This window comes from Vanellus vanellus, assembly GCF_965231255.1.
Source record: "Vanellus vanellus genome assembly, chromosome: 24".
Lineage (NCBI taxonomy): Eukaryota > Metazoa > Chordata > Aves > Charadriiformes > Charadriidae > Vanellus > Vanellus vanellus.
Window position 1 is genome coordinate 5,831,201 of NC_138929.1, and position 13,357 is coordinate 5,844,557.

At 58.1% G+C, this 13,357-nt stretch overlaps 1 protein-coding gene across 1 annotated transcript; it reads left to right on the forward strand.

Moving 5' to 3' along the window:
- Positions 1–6,350, forward strand: DCAKD (dephospho-CoA kinase domain containing). The gene is made up of 4 exons (XM_082495160.1): positions 1–500; positions 2,467–2,670; positions 4,606–4,693; positions 5,203–6,350. The coding sequence occupies exons 1-4, from the start codon at positions 389–391 to the stop codon at positions 5,486–5,488; spliced, it is 690 nt and encodes a 229-aa protein (XP_082351286.1). The 5' UTR covers positions 1–388; the 3' UTR covers positions 5,489–6,350.
- The last annotated feature ends 7,007 nt before the right edge of the window (positions 6,351–13,357 follow it).

Genomic DNA, 13,357 nt, shown 5'->3' on the forward strand with positions numbered 1-13,357 from the left:
TTCATCACCTTTGACAACCCTGCCAGAAATTTCCTCTGATTTAGGGTGCTGTAGGTGACGCTGTGGCTCGATGGGTGCGGGTGCTAAAGGGGAGCGAGCTGCATGGAGCTGCAGGTAACCTGGCTGGCTCAGGTTGCACATCCAGAGTTGGCAGGGTCCAGGGAAGCCTCATTTAACCCAACGCTGTTCTTCAGCCTGTATAACAGGAGTACCTAGCTCAGAGGGGTGTCAAAATTGTGCTAATGTCTTGGTAATGCCATAAGAATGTATGAAAATGAGCTTTGAATGAAGTTGCCTGTTCAGGATAAATAGTTGATGGATACAGCGTGAACAAAACAGCCCTGTCCTGGCGTGTTTTCAAGCTCTTTTCTTTCCATTTCAGAGCACAATGTTCCTGGTCGGACTCTCTGGTGGAATCGCATCGGGGAAGAGCACGGTGGTGGCCATACTCCGGGAACTGGGCTGTGCCGTGATTGATGCCGATGTTATTGCCAGAGAGGGTGAGTTTTGCATAGCTGATCTTTCTCACTGAGGTTCCCCTGACAACTGGGATTAATGTGGGGAAGCGCAGACGGCAGAGGGTGCTCTGGGTACATTAGATAAGTGTTTCCCTCCCATGTCGATGAGGCTGCATGGAGGAGCTGTCTCGGGGGGGATTGGAACTAGGATATATTTTTAATAAAAAAAAAAAAAAAAAAAATCTTGTCCTAATAACAAACACCGTGGGGAGATCTTGCCCTGAGTTTCCCTCTCCTGGCATGCAATGCTTCCCGGCTTTGAAAGCCAACTTGTGGCAAAATAAATGCCCTTCCCTGTAAAGCAGGTTCCTTCGGCTGATCTGACGTTCCCCCTCAGCCCCAGGACACCCATCCTGTAACACGTTGGGTGGGATCACTAACACACTGAAAGAGGATTTCCCTCTGTGCTGGATGTTGCTTTTTTGTAAACACTGAGAAATTGGTCCACAAAATTATTTGTGCCTTAATGTGCTGACAAAAAAAAAAAAAAAAAAGGCCGAGGCTCCAAATATCCCAGATCAGAGGGAATTTGGTCTGTGGTTCTGCACATCACACCTACATCTCGCTGCTCTGGAAATGTGCTGTCCTGGCTACAGAAAAGACCCAGAATTCCAGATCTGTTGCCTCAGCAGGACTGGAGCAGACCCTGCTCTCCCCGATTACCTGTGCGATGCGGGGTGGGATGTTAATCCCTCCGTACCACCGGGATAATGAGGAGAGCAGCGCTCACTCCAGGAAGGGCTGCTGATTTTGTATGCGGAAGGTTTCGGGTCTGCAGCTGAGCGGTGGTGCAGGCGGTGTCATTTTGAAGTGCCTGCACTTTTCTATTTGGTGAAGAACTTACCCTGTAGCCACTCAAAGCTTGATGCTCTTAACATTTTATTGCACTGTAATTCCCCTCAAGGTGCAGAAAATTTGCTGGAGGTGCTAAAAGCCCTCAGAGACGATAGGAAAACACTACAGATACTCAGTGTCAGTTTTCTACCAATCACTTCATTTTTCTCCAATTCCTTTTTTATGTGTCTTTGTTTACTATATGGATTTCAGCCATCCTGCAACTGCCTCGATGTGAAATTCCACGGGAGAAAGAAATTGGTCTTAAAGACTTTTATTAGGTTGGCCTGAGGTTACAACCTGTGGCAATGTTCCTGGATTTTGGAGAGAAAATTATATATGGTCTGTCATTCTTTGTGGTTAGCCTCCACTTGATCTTAATTATGGCTTTATTACTGCATCCTTTTTGTTGGTGATTTTTTGGTGGCTTTAAAATTATACGCTCATGTAACGTCAGAGTCCCTGCAAATACCTATTGGGGATTGATCTCTTAGAAGGTTTTCTGTATTCATCCTTGTGAAGAGTTTGGTAGCTGAGGCAAAAGACAGTAAAAAAAAAAACAAACCACCTTAGTTGCAGCCAGAACCAACTTGCAGCAGCCAGGTTGTATTCACCTAGCACTGAAGTTTTCAGCTAAAATAAACCTGACGCTGGTCCCGGTCCCTTTAGGATCTCCCTGCTCGACTCCTCGCCCTTCAGGCAGTGGGAATCAGCAGTGCCTTGGCTGGTAGCCATCGGCGAGTCCTCCCGCCTGCCCTGCTGACTTCTAACCCCGAGCAGCGGCACGTGCGAGGGAGGGTTGTGGCGCTGAATTAATGTTTGCAGGATGCTTCGATCTCTCGGGTTTCAGCCCTCAAAGGGACCTTGGGCTGAGAGGGGTTGGGTTTTTTTTTGCAGACGCTTTCCTGCAGCACCGATGCCAGGTGTCTGCCGGGCTGCAGCCCTGAGCCGCGCTGGTCTCGGTTCAGCATGTGCTGGCAGGCAGATGTGCTGCCCGCTGAGGAGAATAAGCTCGGTTATTTAATGAACAAAACTCATTTGAGGCCGATCGCTGATGTAAACGCCGACTGTGCTGTAGAACTGGCTCTAACCTCCGGCTGTTTAATGTTATCAGTGGTGCAGCCCCACTTCAAGGCCTATCAGCAGATAGTGCGTTACTTTGGCACCGAGATCCTCTTGGAGAACGGAGAGATAAATCGTGAGGCTCTAGGAAACATTATCTTCTCCCACCCGGAGAAACGGCAGCTGCTGAACTCCATCACCCACCCGGAGATCCAGAAGGAGATGCTGAAGCAGATCTTGAAGTACTTTCTGCTAGGTAAGAAGCCGCGTCTCAGCACACGGGGACTCCTGCTCAGGCAGGAGCTGGCCCTGCTTGCTCTGCCTTTGGTTTTAAAGTGGGGAGAGGGACAGGGAAGGAGAAAGGGAACCGACGTTGAGTGATGGCCTTTGTGCTCTGCCACCGGTGGCCTTTCACGTTGGCGTTTGGAGGATTCATTCCTGCCTTTCACTGCTGCCCTTCACCACCACCTTCTTCTATGGTTTAAAGTACATCTGTAGGGCCTGAGAAAAGCATTGTGAGGCCTCTTCTGAGATTACTTGCAGGATAATGTCATACCTTCCGAAATGGCCAAATATTCTTTCCTGCCCCAAACCTCCCCGGACTTCAGTGAAAGCTGCGGAGCCCTTTTAGTCTCGATAAGGTGAGAAATGGGCTGACAGCTGTGGTTTCCGAAGTCCCGCTTTTTCCCCTGATAAATATAACAAATACAGCTGTCAAACTTGGTCTAATCAAATGCCAGATAAGATCACCAGCTGTTTTGGAGGTCTCCATGTAGACAGAAGGATGTCTTAATAGAGTCAGTCTGGTTTCGCGGAGCTTATCAAAGCTGAGCCCTGTGACAGCTGAATAGGCCTGTGCCAGGGCACCGCAGGGGCCGTGCTCTGCTGTGGGGAGAGGAGGAGGAGGAGGAGGAGGAGAAAGCATGAAGGAAGCAACAGGCAGGAAAGCCGGGAGCCAGAGATGGAGTCTTGAACCCGGGGCTGCAGGCTCGGGAGGCAGATGCTGTCCTGCCCCTCAGCGAGAGCGCCGTGTGTCTTCAGCAGGCTGCTTTGTCCTCATTAGTCAGGTTTTAATGATTTGGGATAGCTGGATGTTGTCTCTAAGGATCGCTGTGTAAGGAAAGCTCTTATCGATCAAACTGTAGGGCAGCAAGAAGTCTCTCTGGGCGGAGATGCTGGTAAAATGGTGGCTTGTTGGATGATGATGTCTTTGTCAAGGCTTTGTCAAGCTCCGTTAGGGGGTTTGGCTTATAAAGAGGGGACACCAGCAAAACTGGAGGTGTCCCCACAGCTCGGGGACACACCGGGGAACAAGGTCCTGACTTGCAGCTTTCTCCCTACCCTCGTTTGTACCCTGATGTCCACAAATGCTGCCAGCTGACGGGGAAGTTGGCACTTGCAAAAGGCAGAGGCACACAGAGAGCTTGGGGTGGGCTGCAGGGTTCTGGGGGATGGTGGCGGGCGGTTACAAGCTCTCCTCCGCCAGCTGCTCCACATGGTGACAGCGGTTTTGAACCAAACTTGGCCAGTTTCGGTGAAGTTTCAGGCCCTGGGGCTGTGCCTGGAGGCACCCCCGTGTTTCAGTGTCACGGCTGTGAGAGGTTTGCAAGCATTTCCTTGCTTCCCTTGGAAAAAATGGAATTGTTTAGCCAAGGCTTTCCAAAATGGGAAGAGAACTGAGCCAGAAAACATCAGCTCAAATGACCGCAGCCGGGTGAAGTCTTGGACATGAGGAAGAGCGGAGAGCAAATTCTGCTGTGGGCACTGCTCCCCTGGAGAGGCCAACAACAACGGCGTGGCTGCTGCTCTCGCCAGCCAGGCACAGGCACTTTCATTTAAGCTTCTTGTTTCAGCTCCTCATTATATTTCTGCAGCTTCACCTTTGGTCTGAGATCATCCAGGTTAGGGTTTATTTTTGGGTTTTTTGTTGTTTTTTTTTTATTATTATTTTATTTATTTTTTTTTCCTCTGGAAACTGGGAATGAAACCATTTCCTCCCTCCACGAAGGAGGAGGGCAAGCAGACTCTGCTCTCCTCTTGGCTGTAATCGTGGAGCTGTAGAGCTCTCCCGCTTGCGTTGCTGGAGCAGCCATGGCAGCAGTGTGTGTGCAGCATGAGGGATTTGGGAATGCAAGTAACACTGTTCCCTTTTTTTTTTGGGGGGGGGGGTGGGGTGTTGGCATTTCTGCAGGCTACCGCTACGTGATCCTTGACATCCCTCTGCTCTTCGAGACCAACAGATTGACCAAGTTTATGAAATACACGGTTTTGGTTTATTGGTAAGTGCCATGTGAACCATGAGGACTGGGATGCTGTCACCTCTCTTAGAGTCTGGAGGGGACCATCACGTCCCTTGTGCTCTGGTGAGGATTTAGCTGAAGCCTTTCAATAATGCCACCTCTTTTCTGTTGGTGTGAGAGGTGACACCTTCCTTTTTCCTAGTGTACGAGGGGCTTCTTACTGAGGTTGCCCCGAAACCTGGCACCATCGTACAGGGAAAACCGCTGTCTTTGGGCCTCCCACAACCTGCGCTCCGTTGGCTGGGGCAGCGTTTGGGGCGCTGCCCCGGTGTTGTGGGCTGTGAGAATGCCAAAAACACGTGGCGGCAGCAGCTTGGGTGCTGGCTGCACTGATCCAATCAGAATGGCTGTGCCAGATCTGAAATGAAGCAGGGAGCATCTCTCCCCCATGCTTTACCCCAGCTTTTCCCCCTCATGCCAAGGAAGGCAGGCACATCCCCTCTTCCCTCCCAGACCCCCATCTCAGCACCGCCCTTCTGTCCCGGCAGCGACCCACCGACACAGCTCTCTCGGCTGATGAAGAGGAACGGGCTGTCCCAGGCAGAGGCAGAAGCTCGCATCGCCTCCCAGCTGCCGCTGGACGAAAAGCGCAAATTAGCGACTCACGTCATTGACAACTCCGGGGACCGGGAAAACACGCGCCGGCAGGTCCTGAGGCTTCACGCCCGCCTGGAGGATTCCCTGGATTTCCTTTGGGCACGGCTAGTGGTGGGCACGGTTGTAGCTGGGCTTGGAGGGCTGGTTTACCTCCTTCTCCGGCATTTCATCTCTTAATTCACCTTTTCTTTTTGTCATGGAAAAGGCCTGAATTTCCAGGTTTGAAAAGGGCAGTGAAAGGCCACCTCTTTTTAATGAGCTTTGCCAGCTGAATGCAGACAGTGGGATGAGGAGTCTACTTGCAGACTTCCCAAGGTGAACATAGGGGTGTGTTTTCCGGCTCTGACTCCCCCCTCCTTTAATCCTGCTCAGGTCCGTACCCACCAGCTGTGCCTGTGGGATGGGACCACTCCCCTTGTGTGGCTGCAGCCCGTGGAGGGGACGAGGCTCTCATCCCCGCATGGGTCTGTACGGTGGGACTTCAGTGAATTTAGGCACTTTAATGTCTTCCAGGACAACTTCTTTGCTGGGGGAGTAGGTGGCCTCTCAGGTGCTGTTTCTGCTACCAGGTGTCCCCAGGTTGATCCCCTCCTAGCCCGCAGCCCCGACTGATCTGAATTTAGACAGGAGATTTCCCCTTCTTTCATGTCGATTTAATGGAAACGTGTTAAATCTGCCTGGAGGGGGGACAGGCAGTGCCTCATTTCACACCGGTTGGGTGTTCCACTGGCTACTCGCCCTCCCTCCTGCCCTCTTATTTCTGCGATCATCACTTGTGGGTCACCCTTGGCTTTGGATCTGAGGGTCCGATACATCCCTGGAGCAGGCTGAGACCTAAGACCTGCCCTGGTTGAAACTCATTTACTGCTGTTTGAGTTCTCCTTCAGCGGCAGTTTCCCCGCGGGAGAGCGTGAGTCTGGGCAAAGCGGGTGCTGGCTCTTCACGTTCGTTTTAATAAAGTGCTAAACAGCAGCCGGCTCCCCGCAGCTCTGCAACCTGCGGGCTGCCAGCGCTGCTCTTTCCTGGCCTGTTCCCAGGTCATTCCCTATGCCGGGGCACGGCTGCGCTCTGTAAAGTTCACCGCACGCAAGCGGAGCTGACAAACGCGCTCGTGCTTTTTCTCTGGTACACATCCCCGTAGCTGTTCCAGGGAGCTTCTCGGAGCTTCACTCCCTCTCCCCGTGAGCTTCTTTAGGGGGGGCCACAGCTTTGCGTGGGCTCCGGACACCCCACAGTGTGGTCTGGCTTCCCAGGATGCGATCCTGGGACTTGCTGTGCTTTTTTGTGGTCAGCGCTTTCCCCCCGGGGCAGCCCTGTCCTGCTGCCGTACCCTGTCCTGCTGCCACCCCCACCTTGTCCTGCTGCCACCTCTCTGTCCCGGTGTTTTGAGGAAGCTGGGTGTTGCCAGTCCCTGCCCACGTCCTGCCTGTGCACGGTGGTCCCCGACGTCCTCGGGAATGCTTGGGCTCCAACCCACCTTCCCACCCTTCTTGGCCCAGCAGGCAGGGACGCAGCAGAGCGAGGCAGCGTCCTTGCTGTCCCCAACACCAACCTTTGGGCGCAGAGACATTTCCCAGCGTGTCACAGCCCTGCCTGGCCAACACGTGCCCCTTTTTGGGGCCAGGCACCCTTCCTCCCCCCCTCCACCTTCCTCCCCACCTCCACCTGCCCAGCCCTGCACCCAGGGGTCTCGTGTCCCGCTCGCCCCAGGAGATCCGATGGTCCCTGTGCAGCAACAGCCCCAGGAGAGCATCCCCGAGCTGGGGCACCCACCCTGGGTACCCCAACTTTTCACGCAGCGCTGGGGGGAGCAGTACACAAGCGCTAACCCTCCCCCGGTCCCTTCCCCTGCTTTTTTTTTTAATACTCCTTTAATTGCGGTGGTGATGCCGGGAGTCCCTTGCAGCCAGCCATAAATCAGGGCTGGAGCAGGACGGTCTCAGCCTGAGATAAGCTCCGATTGCTTTCCTCCCTCCCGGCTCGCCGCCTCCACGATAAAAGGGGCTGCGATGAGGCCGGGGGGGGGAAAGGAGAAAGCGAGACGGGCGCTGTAATCGCATTTGGCGCTTCGCTGCTGCCCTGCTGACGTTTGCCAGCCGCTAACGAGTTTAGCAGGGTCGAGGGAGCCAGCGGTTTCAGGGGGACGGCGAGGAGCAGTGCTCCCCATGGTGCTGACCAGGGCTGGTGTGGCTTTGGGGTGCTCGGTTTGGGGGTGCCTGGTGCCCCGAGCTGAGCTGGGGGTTGAGCCCCCTGGGTGGGCTGTGTGCCCAGGCATTGGCACCCACTGGGGAAGGGCTCCTGAGCCTGGTGCTTGGCCACCAAGTGGCTGCTGGTGGCCCTCCTGTGCCTTTTGATGTCCCTCCTGTGGGTGCTGATGGCTCTTCTGTGGGTTCTGATGTCCCTCCCATGGTTCCTGGTGGCCCTCCTGTGGGTTTTGATATCCCTCCCTTGGGTGCTGATGTCCCTCCCGTGGGTACTGGTGTCCCTCCTGTGGGTTTTGATGGCCCTCCCGTGGGTGCTGGTGGCCCTCCTGTGGGTGCTGCATGGTGTCCAGCCACGGCAGCTGTCCCAGCATCGTCCCAGCACCCACAGACCTGCCCGGGTCCCACTCCCAACCACTCCCCCCAAATCCCCTTGGGGACAAGCTGGCAGGACACTGTGTCCACTGTGGTGGCCACATGGCTCAGTCCACCGCTGTCCCCCGTGGGTGAGAGATGGCTCCGCTCTGAGGCTGCTGGGTGGCATCGACAGCTCAATCGATGGCTGTGGAGGGGACCTGAGGGGCAGTGCGTGTCCAGCCGGTGGGAGGACACCCTGGCTGAGACCCATTGTGCTCATGACATGGATGCTGCCCCCTTGAGCTGCCTCCACGTGGGCTCCCGTGGCCCGTGGGTGCCGGCAGAGGACCAAGGCTGCTGTCCCGTGTCCCCCAGCACCGGCACGTCCCCCCGCCCGCGGGTGCTGAGGCCGCCCCAGCTCGCTGCGCCTCCTGCCATCGATCGGGCAGTGTCTGGAGCAGCCGCTCGCCGCGGCCCATCCGTCTCCTCTCACCGGGGGCTGTTTGAGCAGGAGCCCGGCCCTGCGCCGCGCACAAGCCAAATATTTAACTGCTGCAAATTGCCGGCCGGATCAATTACGCTGCGGCTGTCCAGGGCTCGTGACAGACGGATGCCCCTCCCCACTGCACCCCCTCCTTGGACCATCCCTTCCCCGGAGCACCCCATCTCTGGTGGACCTTGGAGCACCCTTTCTCTGGAGCATCCCCCCCACCTAGAGCACCCCTTCCCCAGAGCACCCCATTCCTGAAGCGCCCCCTCCTTGGAGCACCCCTTCCCCGGAACACCCCATCTCTGGTGCATCCCATCCTTGGTGTACCCCATCCCAGTGCACCCCCTCCCCAGAGCCCCCCTTCCCTGCTGCATCCCATCCCTGGAGCACCCCTTTCATGGAGTACCGCATCTCTGGTGCACCCCTTCCTTGGAGCACCCCTTCCCTGGTGCATCCCATCCCAGTGCACCCCCTCCCTGGTGCATCCCGTCCTTGGTGTACCCCATCCCAGTGCACCCCCTCCCCGGAGACTCTCTCCCCAGACCACCCCTTCTCCAGAGCACCCCGTCTCTGGTGCACCCCTTTCTTGGAGCACCCCCTCCCTCGTGCATCCCATCCTTGATGCACCCCACCCCAGGTGCACCCCTTCCCCAGAACCCCCCTTCCCACTGTGTCCCATTCCTGGAGCACCCCTTCCCTGGAGCACCCCCCCCCGCACCATCTGTTCCACGGAGTACCCCATTCCTGGAGCACACCTTCCTTGGAGGACCCCCCCTTCCTTGGAGGACCCCATCCCCAGAGCACCCTCTCCCCGGAGCACCCCATTCTTGGTGCACCCCATCCCAGAGCACCCCCTCCCTGGAACACCCCCTCCCCACAGCACCCTGTTCCTGGAACACCCCTTCCTTGGAGCACCCCTTCCCCAGAGCACCCCCTCCTCAGTGCACCCCTTCCCCAGTTCGCCCCCTCCCCAGCACCCATCACATGGCACCCTCTGGGCACATGGGGGATGCAGATGTCCTGGAGTTGGCAGGTACCCCCCCCATGGGGCTGTAGGGACAGGGTGACATCCCCCCAGTGGGGACTGTCCCCAAGGGTGGGCTGGGTGGGGACCCCAATACTTGGGAGGGATGGACCCCTCCCAGGGGGACAGGTGGGGGGGCTGAGCATGGCATCACCACATGGCACTGGTGTCACCAGTGTCACTGTCCCTGTGGGCACCCCTGGGGTGTGGCACAGTGTCACCATCACTGCACAGCCCCTGGTATCACAGGTGTCACCGTCCCTGCATGGTCCCTGAGGTGTGGCATGGTGTCACTGTCACTGCACGGCCCCATGTCACAGGTGTCACCATCCCTGCATGGTCCCTGGGGTGTGGCACAGTGTCACTGTCACTGCACGGCCCCCAGGGCATCACACAGTGTCACTGTGGCTGCACAGTTCCACTTGTGTCACACACTGCTGCTGCGCAGCCCTGTGGTATTGCACAGCATCACTGTTGCTCCCTGGGGTGTCACATGGTGTCACTGTCACCGCGCAGTGCACAGGGTGTCACTGTCACCGCGGGGCCGACGGTTGCCACGGAGTGTCACTGCAGCTCCCGTGGGTTGTCACACAGAGTCACCGTCAGTGCCTGGTGCATGGGATGTCACATAGTGCTATGTCACTGCATGGCCCACGGGGTGTCACCCAGTGTCACCGTCACTGCCGACCCGTGGTGTATCACCCAGTGCTGCTGTCACTGCATGGCCCACGGGATGTCACACAGTGTCACCGTCACTGCGTGGCCTGGGGTGTCACACACCGTCACTGTGCAGGATACCCCCCAGAGCCACACAACCCCATCCCAACAGCTGTCACCCAGTGTCACACCCCTGGCTGTGTCCTGTCCGCACCGGCTGTGGGGTACCCTGGGGACAGCACAGCAGGTCCTTGCTACTCCAGACCCCGTGTCCCCCTGGGGGGACACGTCCCCGAGCCCATCCCCGCAGCCAGGTCCTGCTGCCCGGCGAGCAGCCATTTCCCATCCTTTGCCAGCCGGCCCCATCAGCCGGGCTCTAATTAAGCAGCGGTGTTGGCAGCCCTTAATTGCTGCGTGGCGGGAGGGTGTCGGGCCCCACCGCGTCCGTAATGAGATGCAGCGTGATGGGGACAGGGAAAGGGGGGGGGGGGGGCGGTTGTCCCCCCCCACCTTGCCCCCCGCGGGCAGCTGGGCTCCCCCATCGGGCAAGGGACAGTGCCTGGCGTTGGGCTGGGACGTGCTGGCACATCCCTGTCCCCAGGGCCAGGGCTAACCCAGCTGGACGGCTAGCCAATCAGCCTGCCACTGGCCAGCCAGTAAGCCCCTTGGGTCATCTGGCTGGCTGGCCACCAGCTAACTGGTCAACTGGCAGCCAACCAGCCAGCTAGCCAAACAGCCCGTTGATCAACTGGCCAGCCAACCAGCCTAGTGGCCAACCAGCCTGTTGGTCAACTGGCCAGCCAGCCAACCAGCCATCTAGCTAACCGGCCAGCCGGGCAATCAACCAGTCAACTGGACAGCTAGCCAATCAGCTACCAACCACCCAGCCAACCAACTGACCAGCTAGCTAGCCAACCAGCCATCTAGTTGGCCTTCAAACCAACCATCCAGCCAAGCAGTTAGCCTGTCATCTACCAACCGGCCATCTAGCCATGCGGCTAGACAGGTAGCCAACTCTCTAGCCAAGTGCCCAACCAGCCAATGAGCCATCCATGCGTATAACCAGCTAGCTAGCCATCTGTCCACCAGCCAACCAGCCAGCGGTCAGACAGCCAACCGGGAGTGCCGTCTGCCCACATCCAACCGGACGCTGGGACGTGCCTTGCCCTCACCTCCATCCTGCAGCCCCGTCCTTGCGTGTCCTTCATCTCCTGGGCTGTTTGTTGAGTGGGGACAACTCTGTGTGTCTGTGCCTGCACCGGTCACCTCCCCGCTGAGCCCTGACACCCTCATCACAGCAAGTGGTCACTGAGCATCTCCCAGGCCATCCCTGGCCAGAGGTACCTCCAGCCCTGGGGGTTTTGAGCCTGTTTGCTGCCCAGCCCAGCACTGAGCGGTGAGTGTCAGCTCCTGCCGGCATCATTGTCACCTCGGGACCAGCCTGCGGTGCCTTCTCCTGCTCCCACGCTGGTCCGTGCTGGTGCCACATCTACCCGGGCATCCACAGCCTGGAAAACTCCCCATTAATTCCTCCTTTTAATCATCTCTGCCTCCTGACGAGGCGGTTGTGGTGTCCTTTCTCAGGGATGGAGGTGACACAGGTCTGGAGGTTGCGTGGCTGGGTGGGTGGTGTCGCCCCTTGGGACCAGGGGATAGCCTGGACAGGATGTCCCAGCCTGGTCCTCCTGCCCTGCTCATGGGGCAGCTGGGTGGATGAATGGACGCATGGATGGATGCATGCATGGAAAGAGTGAGGTGCAGGTGACTGCATGGATGTGTGAATGGATGGAAGGATGGATGGATGGATGGATGGATGGATGGATGGATGGATGGATGGATGGAAGGATGGGTGGACGGATGGATGGATTCCACCAAGATGGTGGGAACCAACAGGGGAAGCCCCAGGTGGGAGGTCAGAAGACGTCTCTGTCTTCCCAGCTCAGCTCCAGCCCATGCAGCCCAGGCTCCCACTGCCCCAGGGTGTCCTGCCCTCACTGCCCACAGCCGAGTGTCCCCCTCCCACAGCCCCATCCTGGAGGCAGAGCATGATTTTGGAGGACAGCATCCAGAATCATCAGGGATGGCTTGCAAACGCCAGCTCCCTCCCCAAGCTCGTCAGTGTGGACCGACACAGGGGTCGTTAGTTATTGCCGGCTCTGAGTCCTAATTACTGCTGAGCCATCAGTGCCAGGAGGGGAAACCGAGGCACTGCACAGCGCCGCCCCCCACGAACACCCCCGTCCCATCCCGACCCGGTTGCCCTCACCCTTCCCCAAATCCTCCTTAATGAGCTCCCCAGCGAGCGGCGGGAGGAGGGGGGATACAGCCACCACCACCCCCCCCGGCTGAACCCGCGCCCCCGGAGCATCGATCGGTCCCCCCGCCCCCCCCGGCTGCCAGCGTCCCCGCGGCGTCGCCCACCCACCTCCCCGCGTCATGCTGCCAGAGCAAACAGCCGTGGGCTCGGCCGCGCATCGATTCTGCGGGAGCTGCTGTTTGCTTAACCTTTGCAGAGGAACGGCGGCGGCTGGCGTCGAGCAGAGCCACCGCCGCAGCCGCCGCCGCAGCCACCGCAGCCACTGCAGCCACTGCTGCCACCACAGCCACTGCCGCCACTGCTGCCACAACTGCCGACGCTGCCACCACTGCTGACGCTGCCACCACTGCCACCACTGATGCCACTACTGCCACTGCTGACACCGCAGCTGCTGCAGTCACTGGTGCCACTGCTTCCACCGCAGCCACTGCTGCCTCTGCTGCCGCTACTGCCACTGCTGCCACCACAGCCACTGCTGCCACCACTGCCACCACTGCCGCCACTGCTGACGCTGCCACCACTGCCACCACTGCTGCCACTACTGCCACTGCTGACACCGCAGCTGCTGCAGTCACTGGTGCCACTGCTTCCACCACAGCCACTGCTGCCTCTGCTGCCGCTACTGCCACTGCTGCCACCACAGCCACTGCTGCCACCACTGCCACCACTGCCGCCACTGCTGACGCTGCCACCACTGCCACCACTGCTGCCACTACTGCCACTGCTGACACCGCAGCTGCTGCAGTCACTGGTGCCACTGCTTCCACTGCAGCCACTGCTGCCTCTGCTGCTGCTACTGCCACTGCTGCCACCACAGCCACTGCAGCCACCACAGCCACTGCTGCCACTGCTGCCACTACCATCACTGCTGCCACTGTTGCCACTGCAGCCACTGCAGCCACTGCTGCCGCTCCTGCCTCTGCTGCCACTGCAGCCACTGCTGCTCCTGCTGCCACTGCTGCCACTGCTGCCACTGCCACCATCAACACCACTGCCACCA